The 20,090-nt window shown below is 43.8% G+C and overlaps 5 protein-coding genes across 6 annotated transcripts; 2 read left to right on the top strand and 3 right to left on the bottom strand.

Annotated features, from left to right (window-relative positions):
- Positions 1-268: 268 nt before the first annotated feature.
- Positions 269-1,772, top strand: LOC100824018 (neo-calmodulin). Its single transcript, XM_003577046.4, has 3 exons — positions 269-725; positions 861-1,239; positions 1,516-1,772. The coding sequence occupies exons 1-3, from the start codon at positions 653-655 to the stop codon at positions 1,607-1,609; spliced, it is 546 nt and encodes a 181-aa protein (XP_003577094.1). The 5' UTR covers positions 269-652; the 3' UTR covers positions 1,610-1,772.
- Positions 1,773-2,651: 879 nt separating this feature from the next.
- Positions 2,652-8,814, bottom strand: LOC100841284 (glutamine--fructose-6-phosphate aminotransferase [isomerizing] 2). 2 transcript variants are annotated; one of them, XM_024462915.1, is made up of 11 exons: positions 8,712-8,814; positions 6,725-6,897; positions 5,973-6,084; positions 5,496-5,635; positions 4,746-4,907; positions 4,262-4,583; positions 3,895-4,145; positions 3,689-3,803; positions 3,343-3,598; positions 3,098-3,266; positions 2,652-3,014 (listed from the first exon to the last, which is right to left on the bottom strand). In XM_024462915.1, exons 1-11 carry the CDS (start codon positions 8,797-8,799, stop codon positions 2,931-2,933), a joined length of 1,872 nt encoding a protein of 623 aa, XP_024318683.1. In that variant the 5' UTR covers positions 8,800-8,814; the 3' UTR covers positions 2,652-2,930. The 2 variants fall into 2 exon arrangements, with proteins under 2 accessions (XP_024318683.1, XP_003578978.1); XM_003578930.4 differs by lacking the exon at positions 8,712-8,814 and adding an exon at positions 7,366-7,968.
- A 551-nt stretch (positions 8,815-9,365) lies between these two features.
- LOC100841588 (probable protein S-acyltransferase 1) lies at positions 9,366-13,689 on the top strand. The gene is made up of 5 exons (XM_003578931.4): positions 9,366-10,895; positions 11,098-11,283; positions 11,512-11,826; positions 12,318-12,551; positions 12,887-13,689. Exons 1-5 carry the CDS (start codon positions 10,809-10,811, stop codon positions 13,463-13,465), a joined length of 1,401 nt encoding a protein of 466 aa, XP_003578979.1. The 5' UTR covers positions 9,366-10,808; the 3' UTR covers positions 13,466-13,689.
- A 207-nt stretch (positions 13,690-13,896) lies between these two features.
- LOC100824328 lies at positions 13,897-15,055 on the bottom strand. Its single transcript, XM_003577047.4, has 2 exons — positions 14,704-15,055; positions 13,897-14,264 (listed from the first exon to the last, which is right to left on the bottom strand). Exons 1-2 carry the CDS (start codon positions 14,902-14,904, stop codon positions 14,151-14,153), a joined length of 315 nt encoding a protein of 104 aa, XP_003577095.1. The 5' UTR covers positions 14,905-15,055; the 3' UTR covers positions 13,897-14,150.
- Positions 15,056-15,692: 637 nt separating this feature from the next.
- Positions 15,693-19,102, bottom strand: LOC100841895. The gene is made up of 2 exons (XM_003578932.4): positions 18,749-19,102; positions 15,693-18,499 (listed from the first exon to the last, which is right to left on the bottom strand). The coding sequence occupies exons 1-2, from the start codon at positions 18,882-18,884 to the stop codon at positions 16,434-16,436; spliced, it is 2,202 nt and encodes a 733-aa protein (XP_003578980.1). The 5' UTR covers positions 18,885-19,102; the 3' UTR covers positions 15,693-16,433.
- Between the last annotated feature and the right edge of the window lie 988 nt (positions 19,103-20,090).

The raw sequence follows: 20,090 nt of genomic DNA on the forward strand, positions 1-20,090 counted from the left end.
AATGATATTAATGTTTTCATTATTTAATTTATATTTGGTTAGCTAAATTGACGATTTAGAAATGCGTGCGTGCCTCATATTATGTGACGGAGAGAGTATTCAATTCGCACTAGTACTGCAAATAAACAGAGAAATTATGCTGTCAGTTTTTTTATACTCACTCGGTTTCAAAATAAGTGACATGGATTTGTACAGAAATTGTGTGCATCAGTTTCTTCTAGTATTTAATCTATTTAATCTACTGATATGCTGCCAATAAACTAGCCTACCGTAAGTTTAGCTGTCAGTTTCGAAAATTACAAACACTAAACTACTCGTTTCTTCTCTGCTGGTCTGGACGTACTTCCGTTAGATGCACACACCCGCGAGCGCGTATACGTATAAACAAATGGCTCTCTTCGCCCTCCCGCCATCGCCTCCCTATTTTAGCCGGCCGACGCACGCGGCGAAGAACAAAGATCAACGATCGAGGGTATCAAATTAGAGGAATAATCACAATAATGGATTTGGCGGAAACGGAATCAGAATAATCACGGGCTGCCGAATCGATCCTTCCCTCGTTCATCGTCGCCGTTGTTGCTCGCCGCGCCGGCCATCTTCTCCAGCTCCGGCGGAAGAGAAGATCGAGAGGTGATCCCATAATAAATAAAAGATGGACGATCTTTCCAAGGAGCAGATCGCCGAGTTCCGGGAGGCCTTCAGCCTCTTCGACAAGGACGGCGATGGTACTACTTAAATCAATTTCGATTCCTCATTCCCCTGTTCTTCCTCCCCTGTTCTTCATCCCCTGTTCTGTTCTTGAGATGAATTCTTGAAATTGAATCGAATTGGGAGCAATTGACGATTGAAATTGGGTGCAGGGACGATCACGACGGCGGAGCTGGGGACGGTGATGAAGTCTTTGGGGCAGCACCCGACGGAGGCGGAGCTGCGGGACATGGTGGAGGAGGTGGACGCGGACGGGAGCGGCGCCATAGATTTTGAGGAGTTTTTGAGCCTGGTGGCGCGGCAGATGCGCGGGGAAGGGGACGCGGACGCCGAGGAGGAGCTCCGGGAGGCGTTCCGGGTGTTCGACAAGGACAGCAGCGGCGCCATCTCCCTGGACGAGCTCCGCTCCGTCATGAAGAACCTCGGCGAGAAGCTCTCCGAGGACGAGCTCAACGAGATGCTCCACGAGGCCGACGTCGACGGCGACGGCCAGATCAACTACAAGGAGTTCGCCAAGGTCATGATGGCCAAGTCAGTACTCCTTTTCACTTCTATATATACTCCAATCTCACATCTTATATAGCATCTCATTCGCTAACTCCATTATATATGTTCTTCTCAAGATCATGCTAGGATTTGCAGGATATATTGCAGATGTTGATATGCTGTTGTTAGCAGTTTTTACTACTACCTCATTGTGAAACTTCGACAATTTTTTTGACTTCGGACAAAGAGTGAATATCGAAATGTATGACATTTTGAAACAGAGAGAGTATGTAGCTGAAAATTTGTTCCTTGGTTGTGCAGACGGCGGCAGAATATGGAAGAAGAGAGGGGCGGCGATCATCACGGGTCGGATCACTCTCATGGGGGCGGTTGCCCCTCATGTACAATCCTCTAAGAAAGAAATTCTTGGGTTTCGCCTTTTTTTTACATAAATATAGTCTTGTTTTATGGCCAAAACAAGTGTGTACCAAGCAATAAGCAATGAAATTCAAGATACTTCTTCGGCTCTCGATCGGTTTCTCTATAAACTTGGTTAAACTTGAAGAAGGTTACAAAGAGTACTAGATATTTTTCTGAGTGTCAAAACAATTTGTGTGGTTCTCAGGTGGATAGACCAAAGAGTCGATTTTTGATATTCTTGATAAAATATAATCACTGAATAATCTGTTTTCAAGACGGGGTAATTGTCAAAAACCATTGCTAGGCTATTTTTCAAGGCGAAAAATGCCAGGACAAGGTGAAAAGCCCATTTTAAGTGTAAAAATATCATGATTTTTTCTTCCAATATGCATATTGCAGACTGAAGTATGAAGATAAGGGTCTAAAACAACAGTAAGTGTGTACAATATGGGTTTTCAGACAACACTAGTGAATATATTTTGGCCCAAATTTTGTACTAGTTCCCACTTCATCCCAACAATGTTGATTCAGGAAGCAAATTTAGATTATTTTTCTGCCAATGTTTTTACAGAAAGAAGATAACAACGTGTGGCGCCCATTTCTTTGATGCTTAGCTGCTAACCCAAGCCTTTTGTGCTATTGATGACCCATGGAAGATATGGTTTCGTGATCTTTTACATTTTTATTTCCGGCTGCATCTTTGACGCTAGTGCATTTCTTTCTTATCTTCAGCTATTTGATGATCACCGAATCTTGCAAGAAAGGACTGGATTTATCCGTCATGCACCTTGTCGAGTTTCGATTATGTGCAGCATTACATTGTTGATATTTTTTCTGTTTGTACATTATATCCCTGGATGCAGACAACTATTAAAAGCAGCATTCAAGGATTCCATTCTATTCTTCTCGAGACCATGCTCGCATTTGAGGATTGCAATGTTGATAGGTTGTTGGTTTCAGTAACTCCCTGATCAAGCTAGAAGAATCTTTCGTGAGACGTCAACAGCATATATTGATAGGCTGTTAAGCAAAGAACATGATTGAAATTAACGCGCCATGCTTTATTTTCACAGATAACATTCATACATTTTTCACAATGAGTAAACCAACAGACTGCAACGCTAATTAACCACCTCAAACATCTAAAGTAATTACACTACCGCGAAATTCACGGCTATTTAGATAGCTAGCATCCATGCCCTCTAGAAGCCTGATACAAACATCTGAACATTCCTCTTCCTATTTTTTTCAACAGAATATCTGAACACTTTTATGAGCTCTGGGAGACATGTTTTCCCTCTAAGTTTGCCCTCTAATTACTGTGTAGTCACACTCTTTGCCAGATTCCTCGGTTGGTCGACGTTGAATCCACGAAGAACAGTCAGATGGTATGCAAGCAACTGAGGCAGCAGAAACATTTATTTTAGTGATGAAAATTGCAGTAACTGCGAAGGCACACAATGACGTTGAATCCTGAACTAACCTGTAATGGTATAATGTTAATCACAGGCTGGAGACAGTCGGCAACCTCTGGGACTTCGATCAGTCTGCAAGATCCGCTGGGACTAACGACAGATGCATCTCCCTTTGAGCACATCACAATCAGACGCCCCTTGCGAGAAAGGAGCTGCTGGATCACCGACTTTTGCTTGCTGCAAGAGATGGAAAGGATTCTTAGGATTTCCCGTGCAAAATAAGAATTGATCATACTTTGTTCAAAGCACTTACCTGAAGCATGCATCGCGTGTTGCGATGACGATAATGGGAAGGTTTTCATCCACTAGTGCTAGCGGGCCGTGCTTCATCTCGCCAGCAAGCATGCCTTCACTGTGCATGAGCGCAACCTCCTTAACTTTCAGAGCACCCTCCAAGGCAGTGGCATAGTTATAACCTCTTCCAAAGACGAGGAGGGACTCTGAGTCGATCAATGAAGAGGCAAGTTCCTTCATTTCCGAATCAAGTTTCAGAACTTCACTGGCATACCCTGCATGGTTATGATACATACATTGTTAACCGTCAATGAAAATAATAACTTATTGGGTGCATGGTACACTGTTGACCCAATAAAACATACTTGGGAGACTGGAAAGACCACTGATGATAGCTTCCCTTCTAGCCTGAGAAGATATTTGGTCAGATCCAATAGCCAAGGCCATCATTGCCATGACTACTATTTGACTTGTGTATGCCTGCAAGATTTTAAGAAGATGCTTACTGTTAGGGAACAAGATGCTTTGAAGTTTGAAAACTACTGCAAGATGAGATTGTACAAAAGCTTACCTTAGTGCTAGCAACGCCAATCTCACAACCAGCGTTGATATGAATTCCACAATGTGTTTTTCTTGACAATGAGCTTCCAACAGTATTTGTTATGCCAACACAAAGTGCTCCATTTTCTAGTGCATAATCAAGAGCAAGGAGAGTATCTGCTGTCTCCCCCGATTGGCTAACAAAAACTGCAGTGTCGTCTCTGTAGATGGGACCTTGCCTGTCCAGCAAGTCACTTGCGACCTCCATAGTTACAGGAATACCTATTGCCAAAACAATGCAAGGGGGGAGAAAGGGAAGTTAAAGGACAACTAGCTAAGTACTTATTGCTCCTATGCTTTTCAAGAATAATGCAGTTAGACAAATTGATTTCACTCACCGCTCAGTTCTTCCAGAAAAGTTCTTGCAGCTAATGCAGCATTGTAACTAGTACCACACCCAATAAAGACTACTCTTCTACTGCGTCTAATTGTTTTGAGGTGTTCCTTCAGTCCACCCAAAAGAACTCCACCATCCTTCAGTCTACCCCTCATGGTTGTTGTCAGCGAATGTGGTTGTTCATGGATTTCTTTTTGCATGAAGTGGTCATAGCTTCCTTTCTTTATTTGCTCAACTTCCATCTCAAGAACAGATAATGCTCGTTGCACAGATGCTGGCTTCTCTTTGTCTTGGTCAAACTTAAGGATAGACACACTGCCATCCTACAATGCTTAAAGTGTTAGAACATGGGTAAGGTACGAACATGGATAAAAGCAATTTCCTAAACGACACGTATTTAAAAAAGGGCATGCAACAAAAAAAAAAATACCAGTATTTTTTGGAAAAAGGGATGTGTACTAACAACGAAAGCACTTAAACTGTACCTTAATATGAACGATTTCATTATCTTCAATCGCTAAATAATTCTTGGTGTGCTCCACAATAGCACATAAATCACTAGAGAAGAATAACTCCTTGGGCTTTCCATTTGTCGTCAGGGCTTTGACATCATGGAACGATTTCCCACTATTTTGATCACTCAATTCCTGAAAACACGGAGACAACATGCACAATTTGTAGAACAAGTTTAGCTTGACAGAAGCGGCACAATATGGTTACAGTATCCAAAATTGGAAGGCACAGCACCAAAATGATTGCAGAAAAGGTAAACCATAACCAAACTATCCTCACCACAAAGCAAATAAACCTTTCTAAAACATCAAAACTAACCTTGCATGAACATGTGGCAGTTAGCCATATAGTTTACTGTATTGAGTCTTGAGTGTGAACCTCGAGATGAGTTCCACTCCATAATAAAGACATATGCCCGCTTACAAAAATGCCAAAAAGGCACATATATGTATTGACATCTTGCTGCAAAGCTTTATGTATTTATGTTTGTTGTTTATCCGCGTTATATTTTTTGGAATCAAGTGCCCACAAGCATGCAGAGACGACAAGGCATTAACTTCATACGTTAGGTTCAGTAATGATTAGTACACGTGTCAAAATTGAACAACAAATAAAAACTCAGAGCATACCACTAGTAACTCTTGACAAACAAATTTACAGGATTACTATCTCAAAGTGCATTAATGAATTGATAAAATAATAGTACAAGGACTTTTGCTTACATTGACGCCAAGTATCAGTGTGCTGCCTCGTTTGCATGCAATCAGCTCATTGGGATAGTGTGGACTTTTAAAGATAAGGGCGTAGGCCCCTTCAAGCTGCCTCATGACTTCATTAACAACTTGGCTAAATGTCACATCACCTGAGAAAACAATTTTTTTCTAAAAGTCAACTTTTTTTGCTCGAAATTTGCGTCATTTAAAATGTCACCTTAACTGAACAAACACATGTTCAGTCAAGAACTATTTAGTTTACAATATGACAATCAGTATTGCCTAGGAAGTTTCTAGGTGGCCAATAAGAAGTGCAGAGAAATGTAATAAATGTGTAAATAATTATTGCCTCATCTGGTTCCTACGTGGCAAATTGTTTCAACAATCCTGTAATGCACCAAAAAATCTTACAGGAACTATAGAATGCAGTATATCATGTGAGCTTTTGCCATGACTACAATGTCACTTCTTTAAAAGCATATGCACCTTCTCCATCATGAGCCTGATCAAAAACAAACTTCGCTAGCTTAGGGATGACTTCTGTGTCAGTATCAGACTCAAAGGTGAACCCATGCCGAATTAGTGTCTCCTTCAGGACCTGAATAGATACATGAGAAAGACCATGTTAGAACATAAATGTCTCATTGCATCATCATGTTATGCACGATTAATCCGAGATTGGTATCAGGACGTTGCACATCATACAAGTTTCAGATAATTGAGACTTAAGAGTAAAAAAATATGTCATAAATAAATGATTAAATTCAGACTTCGATATGGCTTAAGCAATTGCACTAAATAGGAGTAACATCTGCTGATATTCCATTAGTCTGCTTGCTAAATACTACTAGCTCCCTTCCAAGATAGAAGATGTACCAAAAGGCGTGCAGTAAAATTTCTCTCAAATAAATATAGTATCTCTATATTTTTTGTCATTCTGAGAATATCCATATCTAATACGCCATGTATTTTGGAACGGAGTGAGTAATCACCAATTGAAATCCTTTTTTTTCGCAGGGGGGGATCCTTCTGTTATTTAGCACTAGTATATGAGATAAGGAGACAACCCATGTGGAGGGGGGCTGGGAACATGAAACTTACTATAGTCCACTAACACAAGCTCATCCTAGATGCAATAATGCAGCATGCATGTGCATTCTACAACTGTAAAGATAACTAGGAACAAAATAGTACATACACAAAAAAATCTAATTATCAAAAGAACAAAGTAACCGGACCTCATAGTTTGTGATGATGCCATTGTGCACGACCAAGAACTCATCACCGGGACCAGAAGATTGCGGGTGGCTGTTCCTGGGGTGCGGCACACCGTGCGTAGCCCACCTGGTGTGGGCAATTCCAGCATGCACATTGAATGCAGAATCCAAGCTCACATCCTTCTCATCAATCTCTGAAGAGAAAAATAAAAATAAAAACAATGAGCAAGTCTTAGATTCTGTGCTTACATTTAGTAGCAGCACACACCAAGAGAAGTTACAGAATCTGCAAGGGGAGTGAAATTGCGCGGAAATTCTGAAAGCGAGAAGCATTAGGCGCTAAATTGCATCAATAGTTGACAGGTGGCATGAATCTCAAAAATGTTATACTGGATCCTAAGTCCTGACGGGATGATTGTATCTACTCTGCCAAGATCCGGAATTTTGAGACTTGTGAGATCCCCATCTCAAAATTCAAAATGCGAGGTGACAGAAGCAGAATTCACCCGAATCCCAAAATCAGTAGAGCAGAATTCCACTTTAGCACCGTGAAACAGCCAACCCTGCCTAAAATTCTTCCCCACCTTTGAAGCCCTACCGGAACCACTAGAGAATAAGAAGAAGCAAAGGAGGAGACGGGCGGAAAGCACGGGCGCACTCACCGGAGTAGACGGATCGCACGAGGTTCTCGATCTTGCCCTCCTGCCGGTACACGAGCGGGGCGGCCCCGGCGTACGGCGCCGGCGCGGAAGCCGCGGGGAGGTCCCCGTCGACGGCAATCCCGGAGGAGTCGTACCCGCGGTACTCGAGGCGGCGGAGGCCGTTGAGGAGCACCCCGAGGATGTAGCGGCGCTCCCGCGGGGCGTTGTAGTTGAGGTAGGCGAAGATCCCGCACATCCTCGACCGACTCGGTTCGGCTCGGCGGGGCGGGAGTTCTGGAAGATGGTTCGAAGACGAGCAGGGGGGAGCGAGCTACGAGGTGGCGAAGACAAGGCGAGCGAGCTGGAGAAGGAGGAAGGGGGAAGGAAAAGGCCGCGTATTTTCGGTCGCGGACGAGGCTTCCCCTTCCTTTGTTTGACCACGTTTTATAACGTCGAAGGGAGACGGTGACGCGGCGGAGGCCAGGTCAATGGCTAGCTGAAATCTGGACACCGGAGAAGTGCGCCGGCGGGGAGGACGCCGGCCGGCCGGCCGGCCGTGGTGATCGCCGTCGGAGGGGACGAAGCAAGTTTGTGGGGATTGGTGACGGGGGTCCGGTTTTGGGGGAAAGGAGTGCGATCGTGTATTTACAAGTCATCTGGAAAAGAGATTAAGTTTCTATTACGATCTAAACCAATCAACAGAGTTTAAATTACCTCTTAAATCTGCTGTAAAAAATACCTCTGAAATCTAATACACCCCCATTTTCAAGATAAGACTTTACAAATAATAAGTTTATTAATAAAGAATGTTCAAATCACCTCCTGGCCTTGCAATTGGACAAATGGTTGGTTCCTTGGGGTGGGGTGGAACCGGCCCATCCAGGTTTAAGCTTTAGATTTGATATGGGTGCTCGTATTAACTGGATTTATTACAGAATTTAACCGGCGTTGTTTTTCAGTGGGAATAACGTACCAGTCAATAATCTTCGCTCAAGTCATTTTTTATTATTCCTTTATCGTTATGTGCTGCTTTTAACAGTAGACTGACAGGCAACATTTATGATTTTCACCGGGAGGATTCCCTCCTTTTGTGAAATTGTTATTATGATTTTTACAATAATACATGCATCTCTTATAATGATAAAAGTACATAAATTAAGAAAGGAGAAGAAACGCAGGTTAAGGAGTATAAAAGAAGAGCAGAGAAAAAAAACATGAGCCGTTCTTAATTATTTTCTCTGATTCATAAAAAATGTCGCACATTTCGTACTAAGTTAGTAAAAAAATTGTACTAAGTGGACGACACTTATTATGGATCGGAGGGAGTACCAAGAATAACAAAAATAAGAGAAGAAGCCTCTTCTTACCAGCAGGGGATGATGTTGGAGTAGTTCTTGACGAGACCGTGATGAATTTCTCACAAGCCTGCTCCTGATCCGTGGTGTCGTAGGACATTTCTTCTTTGGGTACCTTAACTGAAGATGACACTTCTTTCCCCTGGCTTTGCTCGCAGCTGCTAGTATTTATAGCGTTGATAGTACAAGAGATGAAGCTAGTATGGCATGCAAAGCAAAATTGTGAAGCTAGATGGGTTGAAATGTTGTTAATTTATGTGTATCACGAGTACATTAAGCTACACGTACGTTATGAACTTATGAAGAGTCTTGTAAGTTGTACTGTAGTTGTTGCCTGTCAGTGTATAAATAAGCCTCGTGAATGGCGCGTCAGAAGCTTGTTGTCTTAAGAAATGGACACGAGAGATGTATTGTACCTGGTTTTAGGAAGATTATGATTATATCCACATGCTCCCTCAACTTGATTGATTGATCGTCGATCTGTTGTTTAGGGGCAACATCACATGGACATGTCCTTTATTTTCGTTATCTAGTTATTATCCTATTGACCTAGTATTATTATTATACTACTCCATAGAGCCATAGTCTCATAGAGCAGTACACTACAATTGGAACATCTAAGCAAAGTGTCTGACTTTCTGATTAGCTGCAACCATATCTACAAACGGTGTTTTCAACGTGCGAGACTGAAAGGCCATGCATGCTTAATTACGATCACACCTGCTAAGCAAAAAAAAGGGTGCCATAACGGTGAATTATCCTGACTAGGCAAAAACGACATGAAAACATGTGCAGACTGTCAGGCTAAAAACACCAGCGGTCATGATACTAGAAAATCGGCCTAAAGACAAGAAAACATACGGTCAGAACGTGGTGATTTTTCCTGAATGGCAAAACAATGGCACAAAATATGCTTATCAGGAAATCAGCCGAAACAAAACAGGAGATAACAGACGGAAAGGGCGAGAACCTGGATTTTTTTTTCCGCAATAAAACACTGTCTGAGAACGGTGCACCGGGAGCATGATATCAAAAAATCAAGCGGCAAATATTAGCTGTTTAGACGCTCTACAAAAATCTTACTACAAATTTTTGTTTTTTGAGGGAGTAAAATACATGATGCACTGGGCTGCTTAAAATAAATTAAAGGTTTAAGCTAGCGGATGTTTGTTCAATCCTCCGAAACATGGAGGATGCGATCTCCAAGAAGCCATTAGGATTTGTTTTTTCTTCCTATGGAACATTCGGCAGTCAATTTCCAAGAAAAAATTCGAATCCAACAGTTTTTTTTTCCTTTTTTTTTTGTTTGTGTCTAGATAACTCAACTCTATGTTTCAGTTCTTCGGTCTAAAATTGGCCTAAAATTCCTGGTTCCAACCGTAAAAATAATCCCAAGGATCGCCTCTTCCTTGCCCACTTTTATGCCTAAATTGATCGTTTCGTATGGCTCTAGGCCTAAATTGATCAAGGAAAGGGAAGATTCCTGTAGAAATTCTTCAATCCTCAGACTTTTATGGCTCCAAGCATAAAGTTTGGAATAACTAAAGATCCTCACTTCTCACTAGGCATGCGGGGCCCACCAGCCGGTAATTAACGCTGGGAGTAAGTTTATCTGAAAATGTAAAGATTTTATTATTACTGAACTACTACAATCAAGGCCAAATAGCATCCATCTCTTGCAGTTGTTCATTGGGCTTCTGATGATATTTTCAAAAAGGTCAGAGGGAAGAGAAAAGTGATCAGACAAGTGTACAGCAAAGATCAGTTGTGATCGCCGTCCTGTCCTTTGTCCCTCTTGCCTAATGACCAACTAACCAGCCGGACAGACAGACAAACAAACAAAAAACTTCACAAACTTACCCCTCCCTTCCTCGCTTTCATCTATGCTCCAATTTTCTTTGTCCTCCTCTCTGCAACAAGGCCTTAAACAAACGACCAAATTACTCCAGAGCAACAGCAGCGGTGCAGCAGCGGTCATCCCAACGCCATCAGCATCATCCATGTCGCCCTCAGTCGACGAACAGAGCTAGGCAGACACTGGAGATTTGCAAATTTGCCCATGCTTGAAGCAGCAGCAGCAGCAGCAGCGAGGAGGGGAGCGACCACAAGATGATGGTGCCATCGTCGGAGGCTGAGCTGCCGACATCGACGCAGCAGCAGCCCAAGCGGCTCTACCAGGCGTGGAAGGGGAACAACGTACGTAACACCGCTTGCTCCCGCCTTCCCCATGTCGTAGGCTAGAAAAGGCTTGGTGCCATGGCAGCTGCACCAACTGTGTATAGATAGACTTTGGATGACATGAGGGGTTCTTGAGAGCTCCAGGTAGCTGGTTATATGTATGTGTGTGTGGGAGAGAGAGGAGAGTGTACTCACCGTGAACAACCCTTGGTGTCTGCAGATATTCCTGTGCGGTGGACGGCTCATACTCGGGCGGGACGCGCCCTCCCTGCTGCTCACGACGTTCCTCATCGTCGGCCCCGCCATCGTCTTCTGCTATCATATGCAATCCAAGTACCTCCGCTCCAGCGTGCAACAGGAGATGCACCGGGCTGCGCTGCTGATTGCCATCATCGTGACACTCGTGGTTAGTATCTCTTGCTGTAAGTTTGGGTTCTGCATACCTTCAGTGGCACCTTCCTCCACAGTTCTACTGTCAATACCAAACAAACATAATGGGTGAACTCGGCAACGGTTCCAGCCTCCATACCTGAAACTGAAATCAACATAGATTCAGGATTTAAGGATCCAATTTGCCAATATATATACCAGGTGCAATGCCGAACAACCCTCGTGACTCGAATAAAAACTGCAGGACATGTTCTTCCTGTTCATGACATCAGCCAGAGACCCGGGGATAGTGCCAAGGAACACGAGAGCGCCGCCGCCTGAGGCTGACGAACGGCACCTCCCCACCACACCGTCAATGGAATGGAGCGTCGGGGGCACCCCGCGGATGAGATTCCGTAGGACAAAGGACGTCAATGTCAATGGCTTCACGGTGAAGCTCAAGTTCTGCGAGACCTGCCTAAGGTACCGCCCACCACGATCCTCGCACTGCTCCATCTGCAACAACTGCGTCCAGAAGTTTGACCACCACTGCCCATGGGTTGGCCAGTGCATTGGACTCGTAAGTAAACAAGTGATCCTGACATTCTATTCCAGTGACGAATCATGTGCCAGTTATTGCTTATTCCCTACAATAACTCAATAAGGCATATTATCATGGGCATCTAGCAAAGCAAAAGAACCGTGCACTGAACTTTGCTTTCAATAAGAGACAGCAATGTAAAAAGTCATGTTCTTTCGTCACAAAGGTTCAGACCTGGTCTAACTACATTCAATCAAGATAGTCCACTTACCAAGAAATATAGAATTCTGCTTACGAGTTACTGTACTTTAAGCTTAAAACTGTTTACAAACCAATTAAGTACAAGGCCATATAGCGAGTGGGCGCAGTTCTAAAAGTTTTCCTCACAATGAAGAGAACTCAAGATCAATGAAAAAGGCATGCATTTGAAAGAACTAATTAACCCAGCATTAACCATCATCTAGATCCTATATTTCAACAAACCAACAGTAGAATAGTTGCAGTCATGATGTTTTATTCTTGCCTTGCAGAGAAACTACCGCTACTTCTTTCTGTTTATAGCCACATCAACATTCCTGTGCATATTCATCTTAATCTTTTCATGGCTGGATGTCTATGGCGAAATGGAAGATAAAGGTAGCTCTTTCTGGAAGGCCTTGCGCAAGGAAGTGTACTCTTTTGTGCTAATCATCTATACTTCCATTGTCGTATGGTTCGTTGGTGGCCTCACAGTATTGCATCTGTATCTTATCAGTACTAATCAGGTAAAATTTACTTCCTTTTGAGTTTTTTTTCACAATTTTAGGATCTTATTGCAGTATCTAGTTCTTTAACTGGATCTCAAGTAATGCATTTGATTACACTAGGCAATGCTCATAGGTCTGGTCTCTTGAACTAGCAGTTCCATATACCATGATGGCAGGAAAAGAAAATGAGTGAGATTCCTGCTCTGGTCAACCAAGTAGGAATTAGAAACAACAGGAATTTGCAGTAACTTGGATTTGTTGCTGTAAATTAAGACATTTGCATAGCCTATTGTTGCTGTAATTTACATTTATACCGTTCCATAGCCTTACTGATATCAAATAAAATTCTGCAGACAACATATGAAAACTTCAGATACCATTATGACAAGAAGGATAACCCTTACCGAAAGAGCATTATAAAAAACTTTGTTGAAGTGTTCTTTACCAAGATCCCTCCTCCGCTGAATGATTTCCGTTCACGGGTAGGTGATGGTGCATTGGAAGATGGGTTCTACACTCCGTACATTGGGTTGGATGTGACTGGTGGTACAAGGGAAAAGATTGACATAGAGATGAGAGAGAAGGATGTAAACGTCGGGGGTATGCAGATTCCAGCAGTACTTCAGAACATAGACTATGGTTCCTTTGAAGAGGGTTCGTATGACAAGCACAGGAATGAAGACAAAAATTCAGTGCCTTTTGCTTCAGATTGGGCGCAACAAGGAACTGAAGGTGCTGGGACATCTGTAGCAGCTACTGCAGCATGTAAGGAAGAAACTAGCGAGGACGAAGCTAAGGAAATTAGTAGTTTAAGTACAAATTCCGCACGAACATCTACAGAAGGTAACACAACTGACGACGAAATAGGTCACGCTAAAGAAAATAATACTCCAGATACAAATTATGTCAAGTCCTTGAAGGACATGAGCTGATATGTATTACTATTACTCATATATTTTGGGGAATTTGTCCATAGATATGGCCCTGTGAGTTGGTACCATTCTTTACAATTTATATTAACATGTAGAAAAAGAAAGTAAAGGACTATTTAATTACCTCAGTAAATGCTTTAAAAGAGAGAGTTGGACTGAAGTATTGTCTACATATCCCATTATATTGTTTCTACATTACTTTATCAGATATTCAGATGTTGCTACTTTCTGGGGCATGTTGACCTTCCATGAGAGAAGTGGACATCGCCAGAGAAGTGTTTTGGACATTTCCATTGATTTATTGCATGACTGACTTCGTAATGCAGCAAGTCAGATAATATAGCTAAAGGTCATCGCAACAATAAAAAATGGTATAATTGAAGGGTTAGCAGCAAAGCACAGCCTATGATACAACAATCGAGACACTCTGCTAATTGCAACAGGGAAATGACAGGTTCTCATAAATTAACTTCAAAGAAATACATACACCACATGGAACAAGATAGTGTAAAGCATCAACAAAACCAATGGCACAGCTCATTATTGGGAAGAGTACAGCTGCTTACAGCTAGCAGACTAAACTTTCCAGAACAACTGGAATTTTCTAAAGCAAGCAAAGTTACTCCAAGTTTTCATGGCTAAAATACAGTACCATGGGTCACACAGACATGTGGAAAAGTGGCTCTCACGGCTGGTAGACATCTGGAAGCTGAAGGCCTACACTGGCAGCAGATTTGTTCAATGTCTTCCTCATTTCTTCAGATCTGTCCACAGCTATGTTGTACGAGAATAGCAGCTCCTGGACAATCAAGCATAATTTGCATAGTTAGTGGAGTGCGCCAGCAAAAGACAATGGTGATGATATGCAACCATCACAAGTGTAAGAAAGATTTGTTTGATCTAAAATAGGTTATCCAACGAGGTTCATGGAAATCAGCAATTTTCAACCAGCATACCCTCGTATAGTATTATCACTTAGGACACAATTCGTATATGTTGCATATCATCATTCAAACTAAACTCACAACACAGTGATTGAAAAAACCAATCAGCGCATCCAAACTTACGGAAACACAGGGAAATCAGTGCTTCCACAGTGCACATACATGTATACTCCAGGCCCAAATTGATCACAATAAGACGCTCTCGCGAACTAGTCTATCCTCGGGCATTTCATCGAACACAAGTAATGCACAACAAAACATTCCGGATCGTAAGCATGTAAAGAAAGGTCCGACCTTCTGGTGTTGGACGCTCGTGAGGAGGTAGGCGTAGTCCCCGGCGAGCCGCAGCCTGGCTCTGGCGTCGGCCTCCGTGCCGGTGGGGCAGCGGAACTCGGCGGCCACGAACTCGCGGAAGTGCTTCTTGTCGGCGCCCACGCCGACGTGCTTCTGCACCGCCTTCATCACCCGCCGGTACACGGGTGCGGCGGCCGCCATGGATTTTTTTCTCGCTGAAGCGGGCCGGATGCGAAGGCGGCGGGCGATGAACGAGAGAGCTGCGGCGGCGGCGGCCTGCTTCCTCTTCTCTTCCGGATCGGTTGTTCGGTGAAGCAGCCGTCTGATCAAGCTTGTGCGGCTCAGATCGAGTGAGGAAATGGCATGTGGCGTTTCACTGAAGTAACCCTTGTGTTTACTCTGTATTGTAAGTTGGACCAAGGTTATCTTTGCTATACATTGAAGTATCCCGCAATTTAAGAGCCCAATTTTTTTTATGACATTCTCTTTAGTCAATGTTTATACTCATTTTGTCCGAAAGTCTACATTGCAGTTCCGAAACCAGTTTTCCTCCATTTTATGCAGAGAATTGAACTGTTTTCTGTGAAATCAGTGTGTTCCAAATAAGCTCTTAATTCGACAGGATAATATCATTGAGAGTTATTCAACCAGATAATATCATCAGAATTTTTTAACAAAAGCCCATCAGATATGGATAAATGTCATCAATTGCCATGTACATTGGACAGGAACTGGGTTCTGTTAGATCCTCAACCAGGCAAACGTTTAAGAGATCATTTTTCTGATGATGATAATAACAAAACAAAACGAGGGAAAAGCTTATTCTCATCAGCATTTAAAGCACTACAACATTCATTTCTGCATAACTATTTGCAGCACCTCAGAGTGAAATAAGTTGCGACAAATTCACTAAACAATCTGGATATATAAGCTGCACTTCAGTCTCAGCATGTGCTGGAATGCAAGCAACAAGAACAGTAGCACTGTCATGGTGCAAAGAAATGATTCATACCACTATCACAAGAATATTTCTCCATGCATGGGATGGGCCAAGTGAGGATTATCACACAAATCAACACCCAGCAATTGCAGGACAGGAGTTTGGAACAACTGAACATGACCAACATTTACATGAACTGGATGCATCTGACAGTTGCACCTCCCCTCACCAAAAAATTAATTTAGTCAGAACAGACTGCTACTAACTATGCCGCACCAGTACACCGCCTCTAATCACAATTCACAAATCCATTCTGGAGCAATATCTAAAAGAAAAGCGAGCAAAAAAATTGATCCACTATACCACACACTTGTGATCTACCACTTTAAAGTTTAACATTTTAGACACTGATCAGGATCGAATCGTTGATATAATCAGCCAGAACGAGTAGAATGAACACAGAATCTCTGAGATAAGCCAAAGCATGGCTTGCCAACTTTGAACATTTCCAAAATAATCCTGTTGCCGATATCCTCAAGGATCTCCACTGCATTCTTGTGAGAGGGTAATACAGTCAAAAATCCAAGTTGAGAGCAGCAGCAGGTTGCCAGATTGTAGGTACCCATCAGATGAATTGGAGTAAGACCAAGGGTACTGTGAGCTATGGACCTTTCACAAGACCTACAATTCTACCAATAAATTACCAATTATCTACAACAACAATACACGGTATGGATTTAACTGCTCTTGATCTTCCAGGTTGCAATTGTGAAGAGCATTTTCTGCATCATTAACTTGATGTATCAACCTCTTTCCCATGATCTTCATTGATTGTTCTACGAAACCTTCGCAACCATATCTCATAGTCCATTGGGTATGGGGTCCCACAAAGGCTGTCAACATAATCTGCAAATGCTTTCAACACTGCTGCAACGTCACCCAATTTCTGCTGTATAACTCTCCTTGACCATGATGCTTCCCTCCATTGAAGTGCACCTTCAACTGAGTCAAGCTCTGGGCAGACTCCACCGCACGAGAAATATAAAAGATAAATTAAACTTTCTGCATCTGATGCTGCACATAGCTTGCCTTCCTGGAGAGCAAATGTAGATGAGAAGAATAGATTCATTAAGGGTCGATCCCTATCTTCTAGTATAGCATGACCCCATCCAATAAGTACAAAATATGGAGGCCTTGAACCATTGCTGACACGGATCACATTCTCTGGCCGTATGTCACCGTGACGGATTCCTGCAGATGATGCAGCAGCAAGAGCAGACAAACAGTCATGACAACATCTGAGAGCGTCCTCCACACCAAACAATCCGTTCCGTATCAGATTTGAAATTGTCTCACCGACTGGTGAGGTGACAAGGATTGGAGTACTGCACAATGGATGACCACAACTCCCGCTGGAGTTTGGCTTGTTACATGGGCCTGGATGGACTACACGTCCAGAAGCTTCCATCTGCGGTATGTATCTGCTAGAAATGCCTCTTTGCTTCATCAAGGTCAGTACTTTCGTCTGTCTTTGAACTTGGTACCAGGAATTCATATCCTCCCATGCTGGCTCCAGATGAGAAGGGCTGGAACCTACATACAACAAATAGGATCTGGTAGGCTCTTCCACAGGAATAGCACCATAAATAGGAGGCTCACTTTCTGTTCGAATATCATTGATCTGAAAACTCTTCTGGCAGCTAGAGTCCTCCATCAAGACAATGGACCCTATCTCAAGCTTCAAGATCTCCTCAGGTTTTATATCAACAGTACCTTCCTCCTGTACTTCCACAATTTCAGGGGAATGACTTCGTTGCTGGAATCGAAACAGACCATTTCCATTGTTAGACTGCCTATCAACCAAGTGTCTTTCTGATCTTCGACACTGTAGCCTGGAACTGTGCTCTGTGGCTAGTTCATCAAGAGAATACTTTGGTGCTCCACAGAATTGGATCATCGAGTGGAAAACTGCAAGGAGAACTTGAAGGGTCCCGACGTCTCCCCAGTTGGCATTACCAAGTTTGTTCCACACTCGATCTACGGAAGAAACTGTAATTTTGGCTTCCTTTTTTATCCATTCAGCAGCACACTCATAAACATTGTTCGAATCGAAATTCAACTTGTTCAGATCACCTTGGACATTTACCACTCCCCCAAACTGCGAATCAACAAGGAGCACATAAACAGAATCTGAATTGCGAAGGACAGTGGAGGACCTGCTTAGGCTCCGAGAGAGTAGCACACGAAGCGCAAAGAACAATGCCTCCCCCAGGACAGCAGGAGATGGTCGCTGGTCGTTCTGTGCAGAAACCATCCCAATATCAGGTCTCAACAAAGCCAGCACGACAATATGATCCCACCTTCCTTGCGAATGCTTCGAGTTCTTCAGCAGCACAGCCGTCGCGCAAACACCATCGAGTTTCCCACTGCTAATAGCCTTCTCAGCAGGATAAAACCTGGAGCTCGTGCTGTGTATACAAGCGACCGAGAAAGGCATCGCTTCCTCAGGACCCCAGAAGGCCTCCCACAGCCCCTTGATCCCCGCATGCAGAAAATCCTCCAGAGCAAGATGCGCGGTGGCTTCAAAGACATCCGATGTCGAGGCATGGAGAGCGTTGGGCATCCGCACGAGCTGCTGAAAGGTAACACCTTCAAGAGCATAGTCGAAACTCTGCAGCTCGGTGAGGTCGAAAGGGACCTCGAAAGACGGCTTCCTGAAACCGCAGTCCTGGCTGTTGCCGGAAAACCAGTCCTCCAGGCTAGCAGTCAGAAGCTCGTTGTCCACGAACTTCCGGAGGAAATCTTTGCAGGTGGACGACGAGGAGGAGGAGGAGCCGCGCCGGTCGGGCGATTGGCCTGCCAGACACCGAAAAATTCATTCTTCAGTTAGCGAAGAACTACAGAACACATCATAAATTTTGCACAGCAAAGATGGCCTGCTATTGAATTCGAGGGGATTGAAGAAAGTACAGGACACTGGTGACTAGTACTCCAACTGTACTAGTAGAAAAAATAGCAAGGACGGGGACACATAGGAGCCGGCCGGCCCTGAGGCGAAGCGGGGGTCATCTCATCACGGGGGGTAGGCGGTACGCCGGTACTGACCTGAGGGCGTGGCGGCGTGGGCTCCATGGCGAGGCCGCGGGCGGCGGGATCTCTCGGCGCCGAGGGCGAGTCCCGCGAGATCTCGCGTGGGCGGGGCCGCCGGGTCGAGATCTCGCGCCGGCGGGGTCGATGTCATCGCCGGCCCCAAGAACCACGCCGCCTCTTCCTTGCCGTCGTCGCAGTCGTCGTCTCCCCGGGTGGGTCGGCAGCCACCGCCTGCTTCGCCCGGCTACTCCGCCGGTCGCCTCGCGCAGGGGAGAGAGGCGGCGTGGGGGGGAAGGGAGGGAGGAGAGGGGGATTGTGGATCGAGTGGCTGCTCTGCTCGGGTCGATGAGAAATGAGTGAGAAGAGTCTGCTGTTGTTTGCTGCAGAACACCTGGGCCACAATGGTAAGTGAGTGAGGTACAGCTGTGCAGTTGGGCAGCAGTACAACTTTCTTCTTCTTGCTGGAAATTTAGATGTCCCCGTATCATTTTTTTCATCTGTTTGTTCAACCTCTTGGAGCTACCACCGCCAATTGACAAACAAAGTAACAAACACTATGTCCTATGAACGAAAATACTACACAATAGTGTATGCTTTTGGAAATATGAACTTGTAATATATGTAGGCGTTACCGGATGAGTTTTGAAAATTGGAGTAGGGATTGCGAACCCTAAAGAAAAATCAGAGAAAATATAGCGGATAGGATAGCGGTGATGTATATAAGACCGGTGAATATGTTTTGTCTCTCTCGGCTCGTGCCGAACACCCGAACCGTACGTTGTTGTCCGATTCCGGACCAGACTCGCAAAAAACAAACATGTTATGGCGTATTTCTTGTCTTGAACCGACGGTTTCGGTAACTGTTTTGATTTTATGTGGCGTGTTTGCGAAGTTGTCTCGTTGACATGACATGACAGCCTGTGTCGACATCTGTATCAATGTCTTCGCCGTCCTTCTTTCATATTGACACGTAAGCAAACAGTCGTATGTGCAGGGCAATATGTTGGAACCGACAGTTGCGAGGTGAATAAATGTCAGAATTTGAGAGCGACGAAGGTGTATGTATCTTTATTAATTCTGTCAAAGCAGAGCGAGTAAATGGATCTGTTGTATCCTACCACCACGTAAGTTTTGATTTCTAAGTATCAGCCAGCCAGATCTTGTCAAATTGGCAACAGACTAACTATTTGCCAATTGTTCCGTGTGCAACTGTGGTGTCTCTGGTTTAACGGAAGTGTTTTTTCCTTCAATTTTTTTTTTTTGCCAATTGTTCCATCAAAGTTCGTCAGATTTTGTACATTGTGCTGGAACCAAACAACAAGCCAGTGTATTAGGGTTTTCTTCCGAGAAGAAGAGA

This window comes from Brachypodium distachyon, chromosome 4, assembly GCF_000005505.3.
Source record: "Brachypodium distachyon strain Bd21 chromosome 4, Brachypodium_distachyon_v3.0, whole genome shotgun sequence".
Taxonomy (NCBI): domain Eukaryota; kingdom Viridiplantae; phylum Streptophyta; class Magnoliopsida; order Poales; family Poaceae; genus Brachypodium; species Brachypodium distachyon.